This window comes from Budorcas taxicolor, chromosome 1, assembly GCF_023091745.1.
Source record: "Budorcas taxicolor isolate Tak-1 chromosome 1, Takin1.1, whole genome shotgun sequence".
Classification (NCBI taxonomy): domain Eukaryota; kingdom Metazoa; phylum Chordata; class Mammalia; order Artiodactyla; family Bovidae; genus Budorcas; species Budorcas taxicolor.
Window position 1 is genome coordinate 65471839 of NC_068910.1, and position 14017 is coordinate 65485855.

Here is a 14017-nt window from a genome sequence, read left to right on the forward strand (position 1 = left end):
GGGGGCATTGAAGCTAGTAGCTCCTTAACCAGCACATACTGCTTCTCCTGGATAAGAATAAATGGCTGCCTCTTAGACATGACAAAGAAGTGACTATAAAAAGGGCCTATGGGGACTTCCCTGGTGGTCCAGTGGGTGGGGCTCCACGCTCCCAATGCAGGGGGCGCCGAGGTTCAGCCCCTGGCTGGGAAACAAGATCCCACATGCCTGCCACACCTAAGAAGTTCACATGCCACGGGCGGCAGGGAGGGGCTCTCTTGGGCCATGGCTAAGGCCCAGTGCAGCCAAAATAAGTAGATAAATAAGTATTTTGTAAAGGGCATACGAAGTGGCCCACCCAATTTCTTCCACATGATGTAACAGCCATGTTTGTCATCCATCCATCCACTGAGCACAACTGGTGCCTGAGACAGTCAAGAAACCTTCTGCAATGCAGGAGACCGAGGTTCAATCCCTGGGTCGGGAAGATCCCCTGGAGAAGGGCATGGCTACCCACTCCAGCAATTCTTGCCTGGACAATCCCATGGACAGAGGAGCCTGGCGCTACACTCCATGAGGTCGAAACGAGTCGGACACAACTGAGCGACTTTCACTTACTTTTCAACACAAGGGCGGAGCCCTCACTGTTTGAGACCTAGAGACCACACGTCTCCTTTCTGTTGGCCGTCGCCCAGCCTACCATCCTGCTCATCCCACCTGTCCCAGCTAACTCCGGCCCCAGTGCTCTCCTGCCTCATAAAACATTGAAGTTATTCCCCCTCAGATCACCCTCTGAGGCTGCAGGCTCCAAAAGAGCAGGTTCTGTGTTCATCAACACTGGCCTCAGTGTTACATGGTGTGTACTCCTTACTCAGCTTTAAATAGGCTTCTTGTTGTCGAGCAGTCACTAAGTCGTGTCCAACTCTACGACCCCATGGACTGCAGCACGCCAGGCTTCCCCGTCCTTCACCATATCCCGGAGTCTGCTCAAACTCACGTCCATTGAGTCCGTGATGTCACCCGACCATCTCATCCTCTGCAGCCCTCCTCTCCTTTTGCTTTCAATCTTTCCCGGCATCAGGGTCTTTCGAGTTGGCTCTTTACTTGGGTCCAAAATACCACTTGGTAGTTAGAAAGACTGAAAAGCAGCTTTTCTGTTGCCCTACATCAAGATTCAGCTTTCACACAGATGCCCAACTACAGAAGGACAGAGAAAGAGTTGAAATAGAGCCCATAAAACTAGTAAAAATGGAGAATTTTTGGTTTTCTTCCTGGCTTTCAACTTTTTATTTCGTATTAGGGAATAGTCAATTAACATGTTGTGGTAGTTTCAGGTGAACAGCGAAGGGACTCAGCCATACATGTCTGTGTATCCCCCAAAACCCCTTCAAAAAATGGAGAATATTTTTAATCTCATGATCATGCAGGCATATTTAAGATCAGACTTCCCTTGAAGACTGAGGAAGTATGTGCCCACATGGTCTGCATTTCTTCACAGAGCTACACTTCCAGAAGCTTCAAAATTATCTTTTCAAACAATCTTTGGTATTTGTGTATTTCCAGCCTCTCTCTCATCTGACATAAGCCACAGGCAGGCCTCCCAATTCCCTGGTCCTCTGCAAACAGGATTTGTCATCCATCTCTACATTGTGGTCAATTCTTTCAACAGATGGAATCCAAAAAAGAACATCTGGCTAGGAGGCACAATCTTAGAAACAGTACTTCACCACAGATAATTATCTGTCATGAATTCATTTCAGGAGATGGCAAGAGCAAAGGGATATATCTTTACATTTTCAGGTGGAGCAGTGTGGGTGTGAAATGATGCTGCTATCTATACATTTTAAACTTTGTTTGAACAGGAATCCTAACAATGTAGGCAAGAGTTTGATCCTGAAAGGATGTGTGCTTGATAAAATGTAACCTACTAATTAAAAAGGAAGGGAGAAAGGCAAGATTTGAAATACCTAATCCTTCAGGACTTAAGAAGTTAGAAAATAAAAAGCAGAACAGAGCATTTAAATATTTCAGGAAATGAAGTTTCTAAGAGTGCTGTCACAGCCGATCCTTTGTTTTCCCAAGTATCCATTACAAGAAATTACTAAAGCAAAAAAGATAAATTACTCCAGTACAAATAGTCAAAACAGACAGGGGTCTAACTTCCTTAATATAAAAATCAGGAAGAACAAGACCAAAAGGCAATTTGAAAAATGAGCAAAGGACATAAACAACAAAGGATAGATAACAGAAAAATAGATACTAATGGTTTTTAAATGTGTAAAATTAAACTCAGTCTCATGTATACTAAGAGAAATGTGCATTAAACGACAATGGATCTCATTTTTCCACTTCTCAGATTCAAAATGTTAGGGAACACACTGAACAGGCAAAGATGGGGAAGCAGACACAGCATTCATGGAGGGTCAGGGGAGCACTGTTTGGCATAACCTCTTTGGAGAGCAAATTTAATAAGTTATCAGAATCTTAAATACGCACATCCTTCCTCTTAGCAATATCATTCCCAAGGGTTTAGTTTCCATATATGATTATACATCTTTGGATAGATTTTCACTACAGCACTGCTTATCACATGAGAAAGGGGAAACTACCTAAATATCCAACAGTGGCAAACTGATAGTAGAATACACCCACTATGAGAAAAATGCAAAATGTTAACAAGAATGTGAGGGAGCTACAGGCACCAATGGGGAATGATTTACAAGACACAATGTTAAGTAAAGACAGCAAGATGCAACCAAATGTATTTCCAGTGTACTACCTTTCATGGCATCTGGTCCCATCACTTCATGGCAAATAGATAGGGAAACAGTGACTGACTTTATATTTTGGGGCTCCAAAATCACTGCAGATGCTGACTGCAGCCATAAAATTAAAAGACACTTGCTCCTTGGAAGAAAAGTTATAAGCAACCTAGACAGCATATTAAAAAGCAGAGACATTATTTTGCCAACAAAGATCAGTCTAGTCAAGGCTACGGCTTTTCCAGTGGTCATGTATGGATGTGAGAGCTGGACTATAAAGAAAGCTGAGTGCCAAAGAACTGATGCTTTTGAACTGTGGTGTTGGAGAAGATTCTTGAGAGTCCCTTGGACTGCAAGGAGATCCAATCAGTCCATCCTAAAGGAAATCAGTCCTGAATATTCACTGGAAGGACTGATGCTAAAGCTGAAACTCCAATCGTTTGGCCACCTGATGCAAAGAATTGACTCATTTGAAAAGACTCTGATACTTGGAAAGGTTGAGGACAGGAGGAGAAGGGGACGGCAGAGGATGAGATGGTTGGATGGCATCACTAACTCAATGGACATGAGTTTGAGTAAACTCCGGGAGTTGGTGATGGACAGGGAGGCCTGGCGTGCTGCGGTCCATGGGGGTCACAATGAATTGGACATGACTGAGTGACTGAACTGAACTTTTTATGGAAAAAAAAAAAAAAGGTGTGGTATTTTAAAATATTTTAAAAACATCTTTGGCCTTCTCTTTAAAAAGTGGAGTTGAGGTACTTCCTGGTGGTCCAGCAGTCAAGACTCTGTGCTTCCAATGAAGGGGGTGTGGGTTTGACCCCTGGTTGGGGAACTAAGATCCCACATGCGATGTGAGCAAAAAAATATCTTCTAAAAAACAAGTAAATAAATAATAAAAGGTAAAGTTGAATTCCACTCTCCTTGAAGGCTAGACTTAGACTACAGTATAAGACAGAAATTACAGCGTGTGATTTCTCAGTTGCTGTGCTCAGTCAGTCAGCCATGTCCAGCTCTCTGTGGCCCCCTGGACTGTAGCGTGCCAGGATCCTCTGTCCATGGGATTTTCCCAGGCAAGAATACCAGAGTGGGTTGCCATTCCCATCTCCAGGGGATCTTCCCGACCCAAGGACTGAACTCGCATCTGTTTCATCTCCTGCACTGGCTTCTGACACAATGTCATGAAAGGCTTCCTGTCTTGGATCCGTGCTCTGGGCAGAGCCAAAATGTGACAAGGACACTAAAGCAGCACTGTGGAGAGTCCAGGTGATGGACAAGTGAACCTCTTCACAACTGACAGGAGTCAACCAACCCCACAGAAGTGGATCCTCCAGCCCCAATCAGTCCTTCAGATGAGACCAGGGCCTTGGCCAACATCCTGGCTACAACCTCATGAAGGAGAACTACCCAGCTTAAGCCACTCTCAAGCTTCTGACACACAGAAACCTTGAATAGTAAACATTTGTTGTTTTACAGTGTTAAGTCTTAGGGTCATATGTCACACAGCACTCAGTAACCAATGCAGCGAAGATATTCACATATATGCTTGAATATTTGCAGAATATCTCTAGAGAGAAAGTGGAGAGACTGAGCCTCAGGGGTGGAAGAAAACATTTTCGATCATACTGTACCTTTTTATATTTATGTTTTTATTTTCCTAGTGTATTACCTTTTCTTTAAAAAGATACATTTAACAAAAGAACCTCATAGATTCCATGAATGACTGAATTGTGCATAAATATCTTTAACCTCACAATTTTAACTCTTAAAAAAATTTCATTTGTTCCACTTGTGAAATAAAACTGAAGTAAATAGTAAAATACAAGTTGAAATATTTTAGAAAATATCTCCCCCCAACTCTGCCCAGATACAGAGCCCACTGTATAAATCAGCACTCTGTCAGAAAAAGAGCAGAGAAAATTAATGATGGAAAAAGAGAAGCTTAGGAGATTTAAATAACCACCTCCCTGATTCTCAGAGAAAACTTTTCTTGGCTGAATATCACAGGAGCTCAGAGAATGGTTAGGGCAAAGCGAGCCTATTTTAGAAAATCTTGAAGAATCTGTGCTAGGGATTATCCAAGGGTCCCACTCTCTGTGTCTCCTCAAATACAGTTAAGTCCGTAACTCTTTAGAGACCACTCTACATGCAGGTCCTCTGTACATGCTTGTATAGCCCCCACTCAACCGGATCCCACTTTCCCTTCCTCCCCAGGTGACTATTATGTGCCAGACTATAGTGCCTTCATGGAAAAGACTGACTCTGGCCCTTGAGCAAGGGACCCTGGACTGAGCAGTGGGGAACAGAGCTCGAATCCAGCAAGGCACCTTGAACCAATCATCCATCCATCTGACTTATTTACTTTCCATTACCAAGAAGAAAGCTGAGCACCAAAGAACTGATGCTTTTGAACTGTGGTGTTGGAGAGTCCCTTGGACTGTAAGGAGATCCAACCAGTCCATCGTAAAGGAAATCAGCCCTGAATATTCATTGGAAGGACTGATGCTGAAGCTGAAACTCCAATACTTTGGCCACCTGATGCAAAGAACTGACTCATTTGAAAAGACCCTGATGCTGGGAAAGATTGAAGGTGGGAAGACAAGGGGATGACAGAGGATGAGATGGTTGGATGGCATCACCAGCTCAATGGACATGAGTTTGAGTAAGCTCTGGGAGTTGGTGATGGACAGGGAGGCCTGGTGTACTGTGGTCTATGGGGTCACAAAGAGTCAGACACGACTGAGCGACTGAACTGAACTGAACAGATGGAGGGCCTCCCACAATCCCTCTGCTGTGCCAGGTGGTGAGGACACCCCATGAATCTCACTCAAGGGCATGTGCTGTGTTGTGTGTGCACATGTGTGTAAGAGGTTAGCAAAGCACCTCTGTTCCCACCCCAACTAACCTTGTATGATTTCACAAACGTAATGTGAAAGGGGACAACAGAGGACAGGATGGTTGATGGCATCCATTGATGACTCAATGGACATGAGTTTGAGCAAATTCTGGGAGATAGTGAAGGACAGGGAAGCCTGGCGTGCTGCAGTACACAGGTTGCAAAGAATCGGACACAACTGAGCAACTGAACAATCACAAAATGTGTAAGCAAGTGGCATAGACACTCAGAATACAATGACCAAAAAATGTCATTTGGGGGGAAAAATTAAAGTTACAGAACTGCATTTTTGCTCATTTCCCTTGTGAACACAAAACTCATATTTGGTTATGGAAATAACATCTCCCTTTTAAGCTCTTCGGACACCAAACCGAAGAGGTCTCAGCCTGCTTGCTCCTGGAGAAAGATGCACAGAGAGTCCACCAGATGTTGGTCCCAACAGACCCCATCGCCACTCCCAACCCCTATTCAATGTGACAATGTTAGGACAACTCAGTTAATTTACTTATCTATTTAGGGAGGCAGCATCTCTCGAAGATAATGCTTATTCAATGGCCATGACTTGAGTTCTACTTTGTTGCACTCAGTTTCACCTCCCTGGAGAATCTAAATATAATGGCAAATACAAGTTTCCGAGCTCAGCAGTAGCTGTGTATTAGTGGTTAAATGTATGGTGTCCAAAACATAGTTTAAGAAATTCTTAGATTCTGGCCCAGGATTAGTCACTTGTCACATACATTAAGCTTTTTTTAATTAAGTCATGTGAAATTTGCTAGGAAATCCATTTTTTAGACTATTCCACCCCTGCTGCCTGTGTGCTCAGTCATGTCCGACTCTCTGCGATCCCATGGACTGTAGCCTGCCAGGCTCCTCTGTCCATGGGCTTCTCCAGGCAAGAATACTGGAGTTTCCTTCTCCAGGGGATCTTCCCAACCAGGGATCGAACACATATCTCCTGCATTGGCAGGCAGATCTTTCAGCAATGCGCCACCTGGGAAGACCTATCCCACCCCTGGACCCTGCCTGAAAGTATTAGAAGAACCAAACCTGTAAGCAAGACTTCCTTAGCTACTAAATCCTTGTGTCTAAAGTCCTTACTTTACTCCATGGTGTTAGTATCTTGTTTGTCATTTGTTCTTACTGTGTTGGTGTGTTATTATGTTGTCATCCTTTCCTTTGTAACGAAGAGAAGACTTTTTGTTTCTAAAGACATTGCAGGGTTACCCTATAATTTGATAAATAATTATCACTTCTTTGAGAAAACAAAACTAAAAATTACATGATCAGCAATTCATTTACCATACAATAATTCAAGGAGGCTTTCCAGTGGACTGCTTTATACATTCATGGCTCTTTTACAACCAAGAATACATTCTTGCATGTGCACAGAATAAAATAAAATGACAAAGTAATAGAATGACAATTCTCACCAAGATAGATAATATAAACTACCAGGTAGCTAAATTTAGAAGCACATCTTATTATTACATTTTACTGTGTCATATGTCATTACTTTCTGATAATCAATACATTTATTTGTCACCTATACATTTTAAAAATAGGAATAAATATAAAACATTTCCCAAACAGAATGAGACCTAATTAACTTAAAACTTTGTTTAAAAAAAAGAAGAAAAAAAACTGTGTTTACTAGGCTGTCATGAAGGCTAGGTAGTTAGAGGAACATTGCAGTATTATCCTTAAAGAACAGCTCTGTGAAATTTACACTCCAGTCATGGCATCAAAAACACACCAAGATACACTGGCCCCTGACATGTTTAAAAAACCTAGACGGTCAGATGTCCACTATGGAATACAGCGTCCAGATAAAGTGCAGCCCAAATAAGGAGCTTAGGAATGGTTAAATTTGGCAAAGAAATCCTATGCTGAACTAATTTAAGGATTCTACATCAAGTATCACAAAGTCAAGAGATAAAATAGGCTAAAGGGCTTTTGCTTGAGTTTTGCTTTGCGATTCTTCTGTTTTTCAAGACAATGGTTAGAAGCATGAGAAGAAAGTGAGATGCCTTAACAATCCTATGGGACACATCCTAAGTGACCCTTAGAAGTTGCATCAGGCAGTAGTTGCTTCAAAACCAGTTTCACTGTTTGGAGGTCCACTTGTTACTTTAACAAAAGGAAAAGGACTGAGCACCCTGCCAATCATCGGAGTCAAACACTATGGCTGAGCCACTCAGGGCATGCCCCCTTGCCTCTGCCCACACACACCACTCTAAGCAGAATCTGAGAAAACAACTTGTTTTTACTTTTCATAATATTCTTCTCCCCCAGAGAATGGAAGTAATTGGGTATATAGAGGTATTTTCCCTAAAATAAAATAAAATGGCAGGGATGGAATGGAAAAGGGACTATCCCCATGCAAAAATCAATGAAAGTTGATCAGAACTAGCAGATGTAACAAGAATTCACACTTATACCAGGCTTCTTTTAAGTAGAATCTTATCTTGAATCCCAACAACCTCATAGAGTAAGTACTATGGTTGTTCTGTTTTATCCATAAGCAACGAAGGCACAAAAAGGCTAAGTAACTTGCCCAAGGTCACACAGCAAGAAAGAACAAAGCCAGGATTTGGCCCCAGCTCACTGGCTCTAAAGTCTGTGCTACTGATCATTACAATATACCACCTCCTATAGGCAGTCACCGGTTCACATACATCATCCATTTCCAGACCTGTGCTCCACACTGGAGACAGCATACAGAGGGTGGTGTGAGTGGAGTTTTGACAGGGGGTACCCAAGCCAAATCAGGGTTGGGAAAGCCTCCCTGGAGGAGACGATGGCCACGCGGAACCTTGGACACAAGCAGATAGCCAGGCAAGGGAGGACGAGAGGGATGAAGGGGAAGAAACTTGATTTGGGTAGAGCACATGGAAAATTTCAAGGCAGAAAAGAATGTGGTTCTCCCAAGGACCAGTAAGTAGTTTAACTTGGCGGCACAGTGGTATCAAGGGGGGGGGGGGGGGGCGATGAGGGGGCACCCAGGCAATGCCAAGGAGACAGGAATCACATCCCAGAGAGCCTCGTGATCTGGCTAAGGAGTGGGGATTTATCTGCCATAAACAACTGAAGAATTTTATACTAGGAAACAAAAAGATCAGGTCTTTTCCTCCTTAGCTCACTGGCTATGACGAAGGACTAGATTGGGGAAAACCAAGGATGGAAGCAGAGTCCAGTTAGGAAACTGTTTCCAAGCTGTAATGAGAGACTGGTATCCTATAGCCCAGAGACCAGAGCCAGGGGAAATTTCTTAAACCAAGGAGCGGAGCTAGAACACGCACAGCAGCGCCGTGTTCAGGTTCCCCCTCCCCTAACTCCCCTGAAGTCTTCGTGCTCCAGGGACCCTCCTTGGGGTTTGTACCCTCAGATTAGGTCCCAATACATGATCTGAAAAGTCTCAGCATCTTTAAAATTGCCCCGAACAACACAGTGAAGAAAAGCAAGCCCGTTCTTCTCAAACTCTTGCCACTCAAAGAATTCTTGAAATTCTGATCTTAATCATGTTGGGAACTTTTTTTCCTTATTTCCTTTTTTTTTTCCAGTTATTAAAATTTGCTTACATTTCTGTCAAAGAGGCTGGGTCATAACTGGCCTCTATAAGCCTGGAAATATTTTGCAAGGATTATGACTTAACATACAATGCACATTCTTGACCTTATTATTTGCTGCTTTCCCAGTCTGGCCAAAGGTCTTTGGGAAGAGCTTTTTCAACAAAAAACCTGCTCCTGGACCTTGGTCCTTATTTGTGATGCCTCATAGGAATCCCTATTTAAACTCAAAACTACCTCACTTGTATCTCTACAGAATCTTTGTCCTCTTTGCCTCTTTGAAGTAAGGCTGAAAATATGACAAAGAAGCAGACGATGGTTATCAGCATATGGCATGCTTCTTTAAGAAAAAGCTAAAATGTTCCATAAATGTTACCCTATTTAAATAAACTTCCATTTTCCTCCCAAACATACTTTATTGATTCCCCCCAAATGAAAGAGGTTTTGGGAGTTAAAAATTTGGGCCAGCTCTGGGCCTCTGAGCTTTGAGTCCTAGTATACAGCTTCACTTAACAACCAACCTGTTGGCCTTTTTTCACTTTAAGTATTAGCGTTTCCTTTGGCAGAAATTGTTCGGAACATCAATAGGGCTTGTCAGGGTTTTGCTTTTGTTCTGTAGGTTCTTTGAGAATCTCCAGACTAGAAGGGCCAGTTAGGATTTTCAGGACAAAGGCCAGTGGGATGCTGGACTTACCTCCCACCACCCCCATCCCAACCTCTTTGTTTCCAAACCCTCAATTCTTCCCCGTCACATTCCTTTGGATTTCCCCGACTCGGTGGAAAAAAAAAAATTCCGCCTGCCAAAGCAGGAGACGTGGGTTCGATCCCTGGGTGGGGAAGATCCCCTGGAGAAGAATAGCAACCCATTCCAGGAGTCTTCCCTGGGACATTCCATGGACAGAGGACCCCGGAGGGCTAGAGTCCATGGGGGTCACAAAGAGTCGGACACGACTGAGCGACTTAACAACCACGCTCCTTTAACTCTTCTCGTTGAAACGTAGGCTGTCCTGCCTGGCTCTCGCGGACAGAGGGCTCGGTGACCATCGGGCGCAGAGAGCATGACCCCTGCGCGTCCCTGTGGGATCAGATCTGAAAAGACACCACTGAGGGTGCTGGGAGGGGGCGTCCCGGGAGTTGCGGGAAGCCAGGTTTACCTTCACGAAGAGGGTGATGTCGTGGTCCTGCCCCGGGGCCCCCTCCTCGGACGCCTCGCCGCCCTCCTGGCCGCCGTTCTCGGGCACTGCCCCGCCGCCGCGTTCAGCGCTGCGCTCGTCCGCCAGGTGGTTGCTCAGGTCGGCCTGGGGCTCCCCGACCTCCGCCGGCCGGATCGCCTCTCCAGCCGCGGTGCCCTCCTCCTCGCCCCCGGCCGTGGCCTCCTCGCTTGGCCCCGGGAGACCCCGCTCCGGCCTCTCCTCTTCGGCCTCCTCCGCCTGCCCCGGGGGCCCACCCTGGTCCGCGTCCTCACCGGCCTCTGCCCTCGCGTCCCCTGGGGACGCTTGCCCCGACTCCCCTCCCTCGGGGTCGCCCGTCTCCTCCGCTGAGCCCCGAGGCCCCCGCGCAAGCTCCCCGGGGGTGGACCCCACACTCTCCGCCGCTGGGGCCTCAATCGCCTCTGCCTCGGACTGGGGTCTGCGGTCCCCTCCGTCCCGGGGCTCACCCTCCGCGCCCTGCGCTCCTGCCGTCGGCACCCCGACATCCGTGCTGGCCCCCGCTGGCCCCCCGACATCTGTGCTATCCGCCACCGAATCCTCGGCGTCCACGCTCTCCCCCGCCGGCCCCTCGGCGTCCACGCGGGCCCCCACCGACCCCTCGGCGTCCACGCTGTTCCCCACCGGCTCCGGGCCGTCCACGCGGGCCCCCACCAACCCCTCGGCGTCCACGCTGTTCCCCTCCGACTCCGGGCCGTCCACGCGGGCCCCCATCGACCCCTCAGCTACCACGCTTTCCCCCACCGACTCCGGGGCGTCCACGAGCGCCCCAGACGCGCTGCCGGCCGGCTCCCTCGGCCCGCTCCCCGCTTCTTCCTTGGCGTTCAGGGCAGCGGGGTCCCCGCGCCCCCCCTGAGCCTCCCCCGGCTCCTCGCCCTGCGCACCTGGCCCGGGGCTCGCCTCCTCCTCCGGCTCCGCGCCGCTCGTCGGCCCCTCTCCCCCGCGGGCGTCCTCCCCTGCCTCGGCCTGGCCCTGCGCCCCGCTCCCGCCCCGCGTCTCGGCTCCCGCGCCCCCGCCGGAGCCCGGTTCCAGCCCGCCCGTTCGCCCTCCGGCCGGCCCCGGGCCTTCTCCCTCGGGCCCCGCGGCCGTCGCGGCTGCGCCCGCCCCTTCGCCCCCCGGCGCCTCCGCGGGGCCCTCTCCAGCCTCCTCTCGCTGAGCCTTCGGGCCCGCGGCCTCCGGCTCGCCCCGCCTCTCTGCCTGAAGCGCCGAGCCCCCGGACGGGCTCCGAGGACGCGGGGCGCCCCCCTCCAGCTCCGCGACCTCGGCCATGGCTGTAGATCCCTGTCTTGGACCCGAGACCCTTCCTGGACTCTGCTGAGGAGCCGGCTGGCACTAGGCGAAGGGCACGGCGCGGGGGACCGTGGCAGCCCCTCGGAGAGGACCCCCTGCTCCGGGCTCTGGCGGCGCCTGAGCGGTGCGCTGGGCGCGCGGGGCGAAATCCTCTAGCCACAAGACGCCGCGCCCCTTCTCCCGAGCTTGAACTCTCTGGTTCTTTGACTGCTCCTGTTTCTCCCTGGTTCCGTGTCTGCTTCCCACCTGGACCCCTAATTCCGACCTTGGTTCCCTGGAAAGGCGCCCGCGAGGGTGCAGTGCGCGGCTGGGGAGGGCCGCTCGGCGTTCGGAGGTTGACCAGGAGTGCCCAGTGCCACCTCCATCCCCCCTGGGACTTGGGCGGGGTTTGCATCCTCCTCGGTTCCCCCGACGTGGGTGGCCTGAGAGCCTGGCCAATGACAGCCTTTCTTGCGGCCTTTGTGGATTTCAGTGAAAAGATCCTGATCCTGCCGGCAGCTTGGGAGCTTTCTGGAACAGCTTCAAGTTCCAGAGCCATTAAAATCACCCCCAGACGCCCAAACACCTAATCCCCACTTTCCCAGGAGTCAAGTGTTAAACTTCAGCAGCTGCTCAACTGCGGGCGCCCCTGAAATGCCTCAGTGCCCACGAGCAAGGTGGATACATCCTGGAAGAAGGAAGGCAAGGCGGCACTCCTTCCTTCCAATTTCTGCCGGGGCCTACTGAGAAGTTCCAGGGGCCTCGATATAGAAGGAAGAGGAGCTGTATCATGTAATCAGTCGTATAATTCTGTATCTTTCTTTGATTTTCTGTAATTTAAAATGCATTATTTTTAGCTCTGGTGGTTCAGATGGTAAAGAATCTTCATGGACTGTGAGAGACCAGGGTTGGATCCCTGGCTTGGGAAGATTCCCCTGGAGAAGGAAATAGCAATCCACTCTAGTATTCTTGCCTAGAGAATACCATGGACCAAGAGCCTGGCGGGCTACAGTCCATGGGGTTGCAAAGAGTCTGAGCACGACTAAAGCACACATTTTAAAATGAATACAGGCTCAATGCTGAAAATAGGGTAGCTAGAAAATAACAGAGCTCTTGAAAATTTTTCTGTTATCTCATTACCCATGTTAAATGAAGATATCTCCTGCCATGTCAATAAACAAGAAATGTCACAGCCATCAATGACTTCTGGCCTCCAAATGTGATTGAGGGCTCCCAAAACTGCAATCCAGGGGATGCCACCACCCTCCATGGTGATTGCTGAGGAGCGAGGGAATACGAGAAGCAGCCATCTACCGCTGTTTAAGGAGAACAAGGAAACTGGATTTGGCCCCAGATAGTGAGGTGCATATGAAAGGAATGAATTCTGTAAGCCCAGAGGCTTGCATCTTCCCAGGCTTAGAATGCTAAATTCCTGAACTTGATACCGGATCTTCGATGCTCAGACTACCTAGTCCCTTTGTTACAAACTTATTCACAGCCTGACTCCCCCTCCGGCCTCCTTGGAGCGGTCTCTCAGATTTAACTAAGGTGCTGTCTCCAGGGCTGCAGTCTTCCCTTTGCCCCAAATAAAACTGGCATTCTATCATGTATACTATCATGTAAGAATTGAATCGCCAGTCTATGTCTGACGCAGGATACAGCATGCTTGGGGCTGGTGCATGGGGATGACCCACAGAGATGTTATGGGGAGGGAGGTGGGAGGGGGGTTCATGTTTGGGAACACATGTAAGAATTAAAGATTTTAAAATTAAAAAAATAAAAAACTAAAAAAATAAAAATAAAAATAAAAAAAAATAAAACTGAACTCAAAAGTCTCAAGTTGGCTTCCCTGGTGGCTCAGAGGTTAAAGAGCCTGCCTGGAATGCGGGAGACCCGGGTTCTATCCCTGGGTCGGGAAGATCCCCTGGAGAAGGTAATGGCAACCCACTCCAGTACTCTTGCCTGGAAAATCCCACGGAGGGAGGAGCCTGGTAGGCTACAGTCCATGGGGTCGCGAAGAGTCGGACACGACTGAGCGACTTCACTTTCACCCACAATAAACACTTTATTTTAGAGAGAAAGAAGGAGGTGGGGTGGCCTGGGGGCTGGGTGCTAGGGAGCCAGAGCAAGACTTTGAGTATACAGCAGTGAACAAGACCGAGAAGTTTCCTCCCGTTATCAGAACTTCGGAGTGGAACAACAGCAACAAAAAATAATCAAACCAGATACCTTTGGAGTTTTATATAGACATATACACTTGAACAGGGCTTTCCTGGTGGCTCAGACGGTCAAGAATCTGCCTGCAGTGCTGAAGACTTGAGTTCAGACCCTGGGTTG

General features: G+C 48.0%; 1 protein-coding gene across 1 annotated transcript in view; it reads right to left on the bottom strand.

The window, feature by feature from the left end:
* The window catches only part of CLIC6 (chloride intracellular channel 6), a 59082-nt gene extending 47402 nt beyond the window's left edge, over positions 1 to 11680 (bottom strand). Inside the window, exon 1 of the mRNA XM_052644511.1 lies at positions 10358 to 11680. Within this exon, the coding sequence (XP_052500471.1) occupies positions 10358 to 11680 (1323 nt within the window). The remainder of the gene's footprint in view (positions 1 to 10357) is intronic.
* Between the last annotated feature and the right edge of the window lie 2337 nt (positions 11681 to 14017).